Source organism: Pelmatolapia mariae, linkage group LG23 (assembly GCF_036321145.2).
Source record: "Pelmatolapia mariae isolate MD_Pm_ZW linkage group LG23, Pm_UMD_F_2, whole genome shotgun sequence".
In the NCBI taxonomy this organism is placed as follows: domain Eukaryota; kingdom Metazoa; phylum Chordata; class Actinopteri; order Cichliformes; family Cichlidae; genus Pelmatolapia; species Pelmatolapia mariae.
In genome coordinates, this window is record NC_086246.1 from 15,504,743 (window position 1) to 15,519,853 (window position 15,111).

General features: G+C 40.5%; 1 protein-coding gene across 3 annotated transcripts in view; it reads right to left on the reverse strand.

The window, feature by feature from the left end:
- LOC134620304 (rho GTPase-activating protein 6-like) overlaps positions 1-12,222 on the reverse strand; it is a 105,876-nt gene extending 93,654 nt beyond the window's left edge. For 2 of the 3 annotated variants that reach the window (XM_063466386.1, XM_063466385.1), the window contains exon 1: positions 11,576-12,222. In XM_063466386.1, the coding sequence (XP_063322456.1) occupies positions 11,576-12,043 (468 nt within the window). In that variant the 5' untranslated portion in view covers positions 12,044-12,222. The remainder of the gene's footprint in view (positions 1-11,575) is intronic. The other variant, XM_063466388.1, reaches the window with a different exon arrangement.
- Between the last annotated feature and the right edge of the window lie 2,889 nt (positions 12,223-15,111).

The window sequence follows — 15,111 nt, forward strand, 5'->3', positions numbered from 1 at the left end:
ATGTCGAGATCTGGGCTCTGGGGAGGCTAATCCATGATCGATAGTGCTCTAATGTGTTTTTTTCTATCCACTTTTTTTCTGCTTTTACTGTATTGGCAGTCTGTTTGGGATCATTGTCATGCTAAAAAATGAAGCTGTTGCCGCTTTTGCTTTCTACATGCTATTGTATGCTGGATCTAAATCTGATGGTACTTTTTTGTACTCATAATACCATCAACCAAGATCTCCAACACCACTGGCTGAAATGCAACCCAAGACCATGACAGACCCTCCTCCTTGTTTTCTAGATCAGCGGTTCCCAACCCAGTCGGTGAGTCGTTTGGTACCGGGCCACAAGAGTTGAGGCTCAGGTGTGAAATTTAGGGTTTTCAGGGTTTTTATCGTTTTTTTATCGTTATTTTCTTACCGTTTTTATCATTAACTCGGTTTCCCTGGATCTTTTCCCGTGTGTTATGAATAAATCTCCTTTTTTTTTGGTACCGGTACTGGTTTTATTTTGTTGTATTTACCTGCGACACCTTAAAGGCCAGTCCGTGAAAATATTGTCGGACATAAACCGGTCTGTGGCGCAAAAAAGGTCGGGGACCGCTGTTCCAGATGGCTGTAGACACTTAGTGTTGTTGTACTTCTCGCCTGATCATTTTTGGACATATTAATGACAGTTTTAATCAAATGTTTCATCACTCCATCGGACCTGTTGCCACTGATTTTCAGTCCAGTTCTTGTGTAATTTGGGATACTTTATCCTTTTCTGTTTCCCTACATTAAGAATGGCTTTTTGACAGCCACTCTTCCCACTGAGACCATTTCTGATGAGGCTTCAGTGAACAGCAGATGGAAAAGAAAGACCTTCAGAAAGCCTGGAGAACCACTGATCAAGGCCACTTTCAAATTACAAGAAATTCTGGGTCCTTGGAGGCAAAATATCAAGAAATGAAGGGTCACTTAAAACAGTTCCACAGCAATGTAAGTCTGTGTACTTCAAAGTGCAATAAAAGCAATCCATTTTTTAGGGAGACTAATCCTGCCATATTGCCCAGAAAGTAGAATTTCATTATAGAAGAATGATGCGATGGTATGATGCAAGTATTGCAGCTGCAAAAACTGACATGTTTAACATTACTTACAGGGTTTCTATTACTCCCCTGTGTACAAAAATCTTGGCCCATCAGTTTAATGCTGACAACCAGGCCCATTAAATTGAATAAGAATCATAATCAAACTAATACCCCTTGCAGGCCCACATGCATACATGCAGACCTCCTCTCAAGAGGGGAGACTGTAGGAGAGAATGCTGCAGAGGTCATTATAACCAGGAATGTATGTATGTAATACGAAACAGGTCTTTTATTTTGAAGGCCATCTTAATTTATTCTGTTATAAGCACAGATTGTAGTCTTCGAAGTGAAAACATGATTTCAGTTGGTTAAAGTAAAACAAAAATCCACCGTAAAATCATCATTTCATTTCTGTCACTGTGTTTATTTTGTAGTGTCTCTACCAATTAGAATTGACTGAATAAAAACTTTACCACTATCTTAAACACTGCGCTATACAAACTACCTTTAGATTTTATACAGACAGTGACTAAGACGCCCTTTTATCGCAGTTCAGGGTGATGGGAGGTCCGACTACAACTTTAACACAGCTGTGACTCGCTCCAGGACCTTCTGTTTCGAGCCAAGAAAAATCCACATGCATTTCATCACACTTTCAATGTTTTGATCAAGGCTCTTGCAAGACTGTGACAACATCGTCTGTTTCACTCCTTCACTCCATTTAACATTATGAACCGATAGCACTGCTCTCTTAAAACACTGATACTGCAAAAATTTGTTTAGTTTTTTTCTGTGCGGGCGTTTGTGCATGCGCAATTTTCGTATGAGCATTCCAAAGATGTCCAAACATCAAAGTCTTTTTCCTCCAATGCAGCTTCATCAGTCGGAGGGAACTTAGGGAGGAAATCAGGGAGTAAGAAGGGAAAAATGGATGGCAGTAAGGTTCACAAGTTCAAACCTCTCCGTTTGCTGGAGCATGTAAAAAATCAACTGCGGACAAATAGATGGCTGAACCGCCACTATTATAAACTATGTTTGTTATTATTTTAAATTGTTATTGGGGTTGGAGTGTAACAAACTGATGTAAAAATACTGTAAATTTTATAAGATATTATTCTTTGTCAATACAGTTGAAGGCTGTACATGCTGACAGCTTTCAGAAAAGAAATGAAAGTTAATTCAGGGCACAAGAAGCTGCAGACTGGGATCCCATTTAACCTGAAAAAATACGCATTTTGTAAATATACATCATATTGTGTATGTCTGTTACCTAACTCCTCTTAATCAGTTGGGATTAAACCTATTATATAAACTGCCTAGGGTCCCAGGATTATCATCTATATAGCTTTAGGGAATTATTTATATAACACTCAGATCTTTACAAATTATATATATTAAAAAGGCGACATTATGAGTACTTTCCTGTACATCTATTAACAGTCCTTTTACAGATAGAAATCTATACATTAGATAGAAATGTGTAACACTACTGTATTGCTGCATAACACCACAACAAATTCATCATTTGTGTACAAATTTGGAAATAAAAGTGATTCTGGTTCTGATTGTGGACACTGTTTCGGTCATCCCAGCACCTATGTGTTAACTTTGTTACTAACTTGACTTAACTGTCTGTGGCTCTGGCTGCTCTCTTGCACTTTTCCCAATTAAAAAAATGTATCGTACAATCTGTCTTACTATTTTGGCTGTAAATGTTGTTAATATTACATCTACATTACATGTGCCTTGATGTTCGTAAGCACATTTTGGTAAACTATTTTTTATTCAGTTGCACTTTGGGGGTCACTGAAATGTGTTAAATGAATATCTATAATTAACTATTCGTCAAACAGTGACATGCTTATAGTGCCTGTTACTGATTACTTTGCCTCATACAATCAATATATAGCTGTCAAAGAAGAATATGAATAAATATAGCATGTTATTATTAATATTTCTTTGTGTGTGTTTATGAACAGCGATTTTGCCATCTTACTACATAGTGATTTCATAAAGATAAAAAGAATAACACGACAAAACAACTTACATGTGTGTGTTTTCATACAGATTATAGTAGCAGCACCACACCAACAGTATAATGGCAGCTAAACAGCTGACAGTATTATACTTTAGAGCTTACATTTCATACACCACAACTGTCATATTTTATATAATGAATGCTGTTTAGCATGTACACAGTAAAATAATGGGTACTTGCATTTAAGTGTGAAGTTCTTTGTGTCTAATCCTGACCTTATGATTGATCATGCAGTTGTTAATCATAATGTAGCAAATGTATTTTATTCTGAATCATGATATTCAGCTAAAATTGGCTCCATGTGGGTCGAATACCCCAAGCACTGGTGAAGTAATCATTTTAGGAATATGGATAGCCTGTTCTCTTAGTCTTGGAGTGCTGACGGCAAAGGTATGATTGCCTTCAGTTCTCAGTCTAGAGTGTCCTGCACAAGAATTTCAGGGATGCAACCCAAAAGTAATTTGAACAGTTTGCATCATTAAGGTAAAAGAAAAACCACTTGTCTTGTCCTTTACTTAAAGTTTTGGAGAAAAAGCCCCGAAGAGTTATTGTTGTTATAAACACTACAGCGTGGAACACATTTGGTAGAAAAGAACAAGAACTGCTGCCTCCTGGCTCGGAGCCATGACCCGTGTCAACTCCCCACCTTGTATGGTTCACAGCGTAAGCAATGGCAAACATGTGCAGCAGTTTAAATGCTTCAGAAAACATGCAACACAAAGGCTTTTTAATTAGATATTTCACATACCTTGTGGGCGATTCTATCACAGTACATCACAGTAATGTAAAAAGGGAAATTCTACCAGGTAGCCAGCAAAATGTTGGGCTCCTAATAACAGTTGTATTTCATTTTTAACATTATTAACATTACATATTGTGTCCTTTAAAGGAAACATTTTCACTCTTCCTCTACCTTTTGCTTTACGATACTTTAATAGGTGACTATTAATTGAAGTATAGCTCTCATTTTTGTCGAGTTGATATTTCTGTATCTGCCTAAACACCTTTTCATATTGTATTTTACAGCTGTGAAAAGTCAATTTTCACAGCACTCTATGCAGTCCTGTAAAAAACTAACTGCACCCAATAACAGAATGATGCAATAGCTTGTAGCAGAAATCCTTTTCTGTATGACTATCAGTTTCTCACATCATTGTGGAGGAATTTTGGCCCACCCTTCTTTACAATGCTGCCCAAGTTCATTAAGGTTTGTGGGCATTTGCTCTCTTAAAGTCCAGCCACAGCATTTCGATTTAGTTAAGGCCTGGACTGTGCCATCGCAACACCTTGATTCTTTTCTTTCCCGGCCATTCTGTTGTAGATTTTTAAGTAAAGGTTAAGCTGTTGGACTGATGGCCTCACATTTGACTCTAGAATACTTTGGTATACAGAGGACTTCATGGACAACTGAATGATTGCAAGTTTTGTGGTCGTGTTGCTACAAAACAAACTCATAGTACCCTTCTACCACTGTGCTTGGCATAAGGTGTTTGCACTGATATGCTGTGTTTTGTTATCGCTTTGGTCTCACCTGTCCAAAGGACATAAATTCAGAAGCCTGGTGGTTTGTTCAGATGCCACTTTGCAAACTAAATCATGCTGCGACGCTCTTCTTACAGAAAAAAAGGCTTTCTCCTGGTACCTGTCCATGCTAAGTAGGCTCGTAGGGTCTGAGATTGACCTCTTTTTTAACTTTTCCCTTTTGTATTTTGCTGATCATTGCTCAGTCTGACCTTGGGGTGAATTTCCTGGGGCACTCCTAGGAAAATCGTGGCCTTGTGTTAACATACACTTGAATGTCCCAGACCAGAAAAATGCCAAAACTTGTGCTTCCATAGAGGTGCGCACACTCGTTGATGATCAGTAAATCAAGTGCATTTGATTAGCAGCAGCTGGCTGCTACTTACCCTCTTAATTTCAACTGAAGCATTAAGGTTGTACTCAGTTTTCAACGGGACTGAACAGTTTCCTATGAAAATCTTCTTTTTCACAAGACTGTATATCAGGAATGGCTTAAGAGACACAAAATAATTCCCACAGACATATATATATATATGGAAAGTTTCACAGAAAGGCAATTGAGTTACACGCATGTTAACATTAGCAGCTAATTCATCTCATGGAACTAAACCTCTTGCCTGTGTTTGTGATGAACAATATGTGATTATCATTATCATTTTGCTTCTAGTTTAGAACTAGAAGTTCTCGCTATCTGTATCTTCTACCTTACCAAGCATGCTAGCTAGAGTTAATTGATCATTTAGCACTCTAAATGAAAAGAAATGTCCAAAAAGAAAGGGGTCCAGTTTTAGTGATTAGTGACACAATTACCGGTTATCTGTGTCAGTGTATGGATACAGCTTACCAAGTATGCATACTGAGCATGCCTTAGCTGATAACTCCACCTGCTCGTCTAAATGTAGTCTTCTGGTTCCAAAAAAACAAGATGGTGACAGCCAAAAAGCTACAGTGCATATGTCAGATTTAAGTCCATAAAGTACTGAGAGAGGTCACTGGGGCTATGTACATCTTTTATATACAATCTGTGATATAAACTTAATGTATGAATTTGTTAGGGTCACTTTCAGAGGATGGGGACAAATGACCTATATGTTTATCCAGGTTACATAGGCAACTTGGATATGATCCCACGTAAATTAAAACCTACAGTCCCAAGGTCTCATCTTCCAGGGCCTTTAAATGTCACGGGTATGGTATTTAATGGCAACATCCTGCTGAGACACTTTATTCCACACTAATGTGGGCCACCCTAAATGACCAGCAAAGAAAACGAGACAAATTGACTTATTCTAAGAAGACAAACAAATAACTGGTTATCGTTGTGTTATTCAACTTATTCTGTGAGCGCTCAGCACCCTGACATAGTTTGATGATGGTGCATAAACACGTGGGCCTTTCGAGAATTTTAAGAATGGTAACAACTAGACGCAAGCAGCAGTAATTTTTCCAGAAGATAATCAAGAGATAAAATACAATGACAGATTAATAAACACTAATACGGAGCCATTTCCTCACTTCGCATTCCTTTGGGGGAGATCATAAGGCATGCCAACTTTGTTTTTTACCTTGCATATCTGAGAGCTTCTACAAAACTTTCATGCCTCAGATTTTGTTAAAATTCACAAGCACAAGCGGAAGTAGAATATTCAAATGGGAATTCTCCTTATCTGAAGTTGTCATGCCAAGGGATTCAGTAATGCTGTGAGGAAACAAAAACACAAAAACTGTGGTTACTTTTGTGCAAATGTAAGCAACCACAATTGTGTATCGTCACTTTTGGAAGCTAATAACACGTGAGACATTACAGCAAAAATCACCTTTTATTGTCTCTTTATTTAGATTAGTCTGCCCCTCCCCACCCCACTTTCCTTCACTTTCCCCCTAACACTGCTATTACTTAGGAGCTCAGTGTGTAATTGTGCATGTAACATTTTGATTACAGTTACGAATGTTAATCACCAAAAAGGCAAAGCTTTGACCTCAAAGACCCAGCGCTAAGTTTCTCAAAGTCATCTGTTATCAATCATTTAGTAACATTTCTTTTCATACTAAGTCTCTCCTGTAAAGCATTAGAGTAAGTGGTTCTAAAAATAGGATCTACAATGTCAACAATCTGGAGCCCCATAAACAAGCAAGATTAAATTAGCCGACCACTGTTTCCTCTCCGAGCCTTTGCTCGTGTGCGTCTCTGTGCGCGTACCTGGAAATACAGTGGCGCTCGTGTAGGTTCAGTGTATGCTTCAAATGCTAAACTTTCAAATACCGATGTCTGAACGTGCCATAAAAACCTACATTGTTTTTATACTCGTGCTATTTTGCAAGAACATGTGTTGATACGGTGTCCAATTTTGGAGCCCATAACTCCACGAGAAGGACCACATCCAGTGACTGACCCCCCCCACCACCCCCTCCTACTGTAATAACACAGAGGGTACTGCCTGATGAATTTTTCTTTTTCTTTTTTTTTTGCATCATCGCTCTTTCAACATCAACAACCTGGCCGTGGAAAAATTTAGCTGTTAAGCAATCGTGGCCAATATAACTGTCAGGCTTTGCTTCACTCCGTCTATGTTTCACCCTTTCATTCTTCCTCTCTGTCCATATCTCCCTCCTTAAAAAGGCATAGCATGAGACCAGTCTGCACAGGTTGCCCTGTTCACATGCATACACACTCAGTAGTACACGTGCAAATGATTTAAAGTGGGATCTCTATCTGGGCAAATGTCTGAACTTTGAATAGATAAGGATGCATGAACTGGCACCTGCATTTACATCACTGATATTGCAGTGCTGGTCTACCTTTATCTTTAAACATTTATTATGTTATTAATACATACAATAAAACAACACAAATATCCCCTCGTTAGATACAGGAGCTATTGCTTCGTTATAAATAGTTGAGCTAAACCATCAGAGGTAATGCGATAATGTTGATGCAGTGCATTTGCATCAGCAGCAACCTCACAGTTCTTCTCGTAGACTCTACATGAAAGATCAATGTAACCATCTGGATGTCACCAGTTGGTCTGTAAAGTCTCATTATGAAGGCTTAATTTGACTATTCTGGCCATCTCTATCTTCTTTTTTAAACAGACATCACAACAGAGGGGTACATCGGCAACATAGGTCCACCCTAAAAAGCACACCCCTCTTTATTGTGTATTTTACTCTAAATACAATAATATTTTACAAAATTAACAAGAGAGCTTTCTCCTGATGATGTCATAGTGATGTCATTTCAAGGTTATCTGATTTATCAGTTAAACATTAAAAAGAAAATTGAGCGTCTAAATTGCGTGATTCAAAATCAGGATCCAGTGTGTTTAGAACTTATCTGAGGCATACGAAAGACGAAAAGTCAGGGTTATCTCAGCCTACTATTTCTTATTTTTATTACTGAAGGTATATTTTCATTTTGAACTTGCGTGTGAAAAAGAAGATTTTCATGGGAATCTATGCAGTCCTGAGAATAACCAAATAAACCTTTTACCATATGCCGTTTTAGTATCATTCACATCGTTATGGAGGAATTTTGATCCACTCTTCTTTACAGCATTGCTTCATTTTATTGAGGTGTGCAGATGTTTGTTTATGCACAGCACTCTTAATGTCCTGCCACACCATTTGAATAAGGTTGAAGCGTGCACTTTAACTGGTGCACGCTTCAACTTTAAAAGGTGATTCTTTTCTTTTTAAGTCATACTATTGTAGATTTACTGCTGTGCTTGGGATCATTTTTCTGCTGCATGACCCAATTTCATCCAAGTTTTAGCAACCAGACAGATGGCCTGACATTAAACTCTACAATACTTTGGTATACAGACGGGTTCAAGGTTGACTCAATGACTGTAAGGTGGCCAGGTCACATGGCTGGAAACAAAGCCCAAATCATCACGCCTCCAGCACTGTGCTTGACAGTTGTTATGATGAGTTTTGTAAAAACCAAACACAGTATGTCAGTGCAAACATGGTGCTGTGTGTTATGGCCAAACATCTCCACTGTGGTCTTGTATGTCCAAGGGACATTGATCCAGAAGACTTTGCAAAATTAATCTGTGCTGCCATGTTCTTTTTAGAGAGTAGAGGCTTTCTCCTGGCAACCCGTCCAGACAAGCCATGTTCAGTCTTTTTAATTGTTTATCTTTTTAAAACTGCAATTTTTTTAAGTGAAACGAGTTGTAAGTGCTTTTTAAAAAACATCCAGAGTAATTGAGATTGACAGGTTGATGACTCATTCTTTTGCTATTTCTCTGAATTGGAAGTTCCTCTGGTGAATGGGTATTTAAAAACCATGTGTTATTGATTTCATTAAGCTGTGATGATTACATTTGTCATGAGTGGAAATGAAATCATGCGAATTTCATAGTTTGGCTCTCCTCAGTATTAATCCTAAGTATACAGGTTTCTCACATGACATCATGCGCACATTGTTCAAACGCTGTCCGATGACCCCTTGGCAACCACCGGTCACTAAGCCGAAATATTGGTGAGTGGTTGTTGGCTGTTGCTAGGCTGCAAAGAGGGTGCTGCACCAAAATCCTCCTTGCAATCCTTGCCTGTAGTTTGCACTGAAGTTGCTCGGTGCTGCAGCCAACATTCTTCAAAAGCCACAACTTTTATTTTGAAGGCAAGCAGTCTCCGTGTCTGGTTTGTGTCACACTTCTCACAGCCTGACTAGCGCTTGGAGAGTAGTTGTCAAGTGTTCGCAGACCAGTTGGCATCTTCTGTGCAAACTACAGGCCACTCTGGCAATCTGCTACCAACCAAGGCAATCTGAAGTTGTTTTCCACATTTTTCCCTTGTGGTTACCAGATGGTTGCCCACTGGCTTCTAACTCTTTGTGACTAGGCCCTTATCCACGTGCCCCATAAGTTAACATGTTCAACACCCCACACCCCCCGGTCATGTCAACCTTGGAAAAAAATTAACTAATTGCATCTTAACTAATGTTAAAAGCAAAATTCTTTCGATTCCCACTATTAAATACATGCTTACACTTCATTTCAGAGTTTTACTTCACACCCATAGGTGTTTGACACATCCCAGTAGACCAGTAACACTTTCTTGGCTCTGTAATTTTACAAACACTCTGAGGTGCAATAACTTCGGTCCAGATTGCACTAATGACTCCATACCGATGGTCTCATGTTGGCCCCAATCGGGGGGGTGGAAACTGCAACTTAAACAGGCTTACAGTGATGGGAAACGCCGCTCTCTGAGAACCTCGAGACATCTCGCAGAAGAGGAGAGGGAGGAAAATGCGAGTATGGACGCCTGCGTGTGTGCGTGCGAGTGTGAGAAAGAAAGAAGAGGCGTGCTGCAAGAAAGTAAAACAGAGAGCGGAGCTGGAGCCGTTCCTTTTAATGGGATATGATGGGGGAGCTGTTTGATGGCTGTTGCTTTTGACCCTGTGACTGCTCGCAGTCGTGAGAACCAAGTCCCCGGCCATGTGTCCTTAAGCCCCTCATATCAACACACACACACGTACTGCCACACATACACACACACTTCCAATCAAATACAAGCAAAATATGCAGAAAAGGAGACTAAGTGCTTAAAGAAGCAGGGAAATTATACCTTTCCAGACAGAGTACAGGTGGACTCGTGCCAACTATGCACCCCCCCCCCCCCCCCCCACACACACACACACACACTTAAAAGAAGTCCCCCAAGTATGTTTTGGTAAGGATTTCATCTACTGCCTGCCCCATATTCACACTCAGTTTGACATCTATATGAAGACAAAAGCCAAAGCAGCGCAATGATGACAACAGTAGGAGGGAAAAATCTATCGACACTTCATTGCACCTTTTGTTGGAGTGATTTAATCCTCAAAGTGCCGTAAGATTTTCTTTTGCTTTCCCAGGATAAGGTGTGACTCCCACAAAGACTGAAAACACAGTAATGACCATGCAGCCAAGGGAGAAACAAAAATCCAGGTGGGAGAGGTGGACCAGAGCTATCCCTTCCCCCTGAGTTAATTACCCATGTGCCCTTGGGCCAGACTAGGAAAAAAAAGCACTTTCCAGGCTGAAATGGGCTGACTGCTTTGGTACTGTAGGGCTTTCAGGTGCAGATGTCATGGCCGGGTTAAACATTCCCTGTCTTTTAAAACCCATAAATCTTTTAGGTAAAGCTCCAACATCTCGCTACCTCAGGTCATGGTCGAATTTCAGATAGCATTGTGCAATTTTGGTATTGATCTGATATCAAGTAAATGCAGGGCCAGGACTGCTGATACCAATACTTTAACCTTATAAAAGCAGCTTATGTCGATTTGGAAATTCTGAACACATTCTGAATCAGTAATCAGTCGCTGTGATATTTACTTTTCACAATAATTACATAATGAAATTAGAAAACACACATCTTTTAGCTTTTCATCTTTTTTAAACTGGGTTTTTGGAAACCTTGAATTTACATTGTCTGTCTCTAAAGCACTTTGGGTCAATTTCTGTTGTTTAAATGTGCTACAGGCTACAAATAAAATATACAGTCAACACAAGAGGTTCAGATATTTTTGATAGAGCATGTTTGAGGTATATTTTTTCATTTACGAAGTTAATATGAACATTTTCTTTTTAAATTATGCATTTAACACAAGTCAGCAGGCTACACACTAAACTTAAGAGGCTAGAAACAAAGTATCGATCCTATCACACCCCCCAAGCAGTTATGTCTCTACTGGCGCTCACTGGAATTGTCTTGAGTCCATATTAGAGTGTGCTGAAAGCATTTTTCCTAATTGTTCCAGGAGCTCTCTCACAGACGCTCAAGAATGTACTTCAAGTAAAGCGATGGGGTTGGAGGGCACATAACTCCCACAAATATGTATCATATGCATTCATGTAAGAAAACTAATTAGCGAGCTGAAAGATAAGAGTGGGATTTCGTTTTAATCTGTTCCTTTTGGCCACCAAAAGAAGAAAAAACCTGTCACCCTGGGAAGGGGGTTTACCTCTGACTTCCACACGACGTAAGAGTGAGAGCTGGAAGGCTGCACTTTCTTCTGTAGCCACCTCCGCGGGGAAAACAGCGTGCCGGTGCTCCCTGAGGGAGCGGCACCAGCTCCCCTCACCATAAACGGTAAATCCCCGGCGGTATTCCTTTTGGCACGCTTAACCACATCATAGTCAAAGTGGAAGTTGGAGGACGGGGAAACATCCAGAGGTATGGAAGGAGAGGAGATGGAAGGGGTTATAGGTTCCTTCAGGGTCGGGATCTTGGTGCGTAAAGCCGGCTTCACAGCCAAGCGCTCGGCGGACGCACCTGCGTCTGCGGCCGCTCCATCGCTCCCGGTGCCGCAGTGTCTGATGATGGCGGGGTCCAGGCTCCGGGTCTGGCGTAGCCTGCGTTTGGTTATGGCTTTGGAGGCAGGGGACGAGCAGGAAAAGACGCTGTTTAGAAGTCCTTGAGCGGCTGACATGTCTCCTTGTGTTCAGAACTCACATTAGCGCACTTCGGAGAAGCTTCCCCCCGAACTTCAAAGTTCAGCGCTGCCCCATTAAAAGAGCCGGGCGGTGATGCATCTGAGCGGAGACACCGTGGACAAAGTCTTCTTTCCCTCCTCCTTGCTCCTCTGCTTATTCCTGTGCTGGAGCTGGAGCGAGAATCCTAGAAAGGTGGGGTGGGGGGGAGTGCGCTTAGGGGGTGGGGTTCAGAAAATGTAAGACGAATACCTCCTCGCTTATTTTTATTTTTTGCTTAATAGTCAATTGAATGTTTGGTGATGGTTTAATAAATACATTGGGCTTGGCTGGTTTTCTCCACAAGATAACCAGCTGGTGAGCACTGTTCCTCCTTTACCAAAGTCCACCCAGAAAAATATCATTTTAAGATCAGTCTTAGTTAAGTTACATCACTTTTTAAAAAAAAAATAAAATAAAATAAGGGTAAGATGACTTTCTGTAATTATAAAGCCCATTTCCATAAGAGGTAATTAAGACAAGGACAGACAATCAGCAGACAGGAAGGAGGTCATGCATAGAGATAGATGTGATTTAGCTGGGGATGAGTATTAATCCCAGCTTCCTATTAATCCACCTTGCTGTCTGGGAATAATAGACCTATCAGCAAAAGGCTGCTGCGCGCTATTATTAGCCAAACAATAAGTGAGCCAGGATTAATAGACCCATTCCTTTCTTTATACACCTGTGCATGAGACATTTGTTTACACAGATGCCCAAAAAGGGGGGAGTTAAGCTGGCTGTGTGTGCACAAGGAGTGTGTGTTTGTGTGTGTGTGTGTGTGTGTGTGTGTAATAGAGAGAGAGAGAAAGCAGAAGCATGTGTGGCCCCATGTGTGTGAAAGTATGGGAAAAATGAAAAGAGACAGCGGGAGTCTGGGGAGGAGGGTGTCTCCCGGCTGATAAAGGAGCTTATGAAGCTGCACTGCATGACACACAGATACACACATGCGCACACACATACCCACAGAACAGCGTGACATGACACTGATAACAGCTGAGATAGATTTGACCCTTCTAAAAACAGTCTGAGGGGGGAAAGAATGGGACGCGGGCTGAACAAAAACACTCCAGTCCCAATTAGAAGAAGACAGTTCATGAATCTGTTTCATGATTGGAGAATTTATCTTCACCTTTCTCGACAATCTTTCATTCAGTCCACTACAAAGTTGGTGGGTACACTCCCAGGGATGCTGGTAAGCACACTGAATAGTCTGATGTCATTCAGATTACAGTCATTCTCATATATTGGTTAAAAGCGTTCTCTGTCACTACCATTTCACCTACAGTGACTGCTGCCTGCTCCACTCTGTGTGTAGGGGGAGGGGCACATGGCACCTTTGTGAGGACAGATAGCCATATTACTGCATTCCCGAGTCTCTCATCCCTAGGTTTAACCACTAACCCTAATCACTAAGCACAATCATAAACATTTAATTCAATCTATTTATACAGCACCAAATCACAACAGCAGTCATCTCAAGTGGATCCCCTATGAGTAAGGAAGGATAATCTCCCTTTTAAGAGGAAGAAACCTCCACCGCGACCAGCTGGGGATGGAGGAAGACAGGACAAAAGACACATTGTGGAAGAGAAGAAGAGTTATTATTAATAACCATATGCTCTGTCAAAAAGAAAAGTTTAAGCTGAATCTTAAAAGTAGAGAGGGTGTCCGTCTTTTAACTCCAAATTGGGAGCTGGTTCCACAGAAGAGGTGCCTGGAAGCTGAAGGCTCTGCCTCCCATTCTACTTTTAAATATCCTAGGAACCACAAGTAAGCCTGTAGTCTGAGCGAGAAGTGGTCTGTTGGAGTGATATGGTACTGTGGGGTCTTTAAGATAAGATGGACCCTGATTATTCATGTGAGGAGAAGGATTTTAAATGTGATTCTGGATTTACAAGGGAGCCAATGAAGAGAAGCCAGTATTAGGGAAATATGCTCTCTCTTTATAGTCCCTGTCTGTACTCTTGGTGCAGCATTTTGGATCAACTGAAAGCTTCTCAGGGAGTTTTCAGGAACACTTAATAATAAAGAATTACAGTAGTCATTAGTTTCTAAGATTTTTAGAGCTGAGTACAGTGAATGTATCCTTATAACTTCTTATAACATCAACTTCTGAAATGCCTTGGGGGCAACTGTCAACTGTAGCTGCAAAAACAGCAAAAATAAAAAATCAATTTCGGGAGCTCCAAAGACTGCAATTCCTCTAGTAGCCACTTGAGGCTGTTTTCAAAAGTGAGTCAAACCCAAAAACTCCCATGTTAAAATTGCATCACCACATCATGTTTACAGCCTGGTACAAAAACTGTTTTGGCCTCCACGTAAATAAATATTTCAAGTTTTCTCCTATGATACTGTGTTTTACAATAACTAGAGGTGGGCGGAACAATCCAAAAATCGATAGTAAGCATACCAACATCAGTATTGGTACTGATTGATACAAGCATGTTGTAAAAGTGAAAGTACAAATCACATTGATTTTGTGGTCATCAGTTTTGTTAGTTGATTTATTCAGAATTAGCAAAATGACAGTGACTCATCAAATAAGTCACAACGCACTTATCCCCCCTACATAAGCTGCCTACACAAAGTTAAAAGTATCAGTATCTGGTACTGGTATCAGGTCGATACCAAAAATTTTCAATAACTACTGCAATCACACAGGTAAGGCCTAAAGTTTAGGGCCTTGGTGGCTTTGATTGGCAGGTGGGCCAACACAGGATGCTGCAGCCTGTAGGCGCTCGCTAGGCCTCAATTCCACTATTTGAAGTCAGTGACCTGGATCTCCCCACTGTTTTTCTTGAATTTTCTGTGTGGTATAGCCCACCCAAGAAGTTTTCTGTTATATAGAGTGAAATTCTAGTATTTTATTAGTCTGTTGCTTAGCACTAATAATCAGATATGGGTGTCTGTGGGCTGGCTGTGTCCACTTTTATACAGAAATAAGAAGGTGCATTGATGCTCTGAACACACCCCTCATCTGCCAAATGCAACGGGAATTTATGCATCACTGAAACATTTACACCAA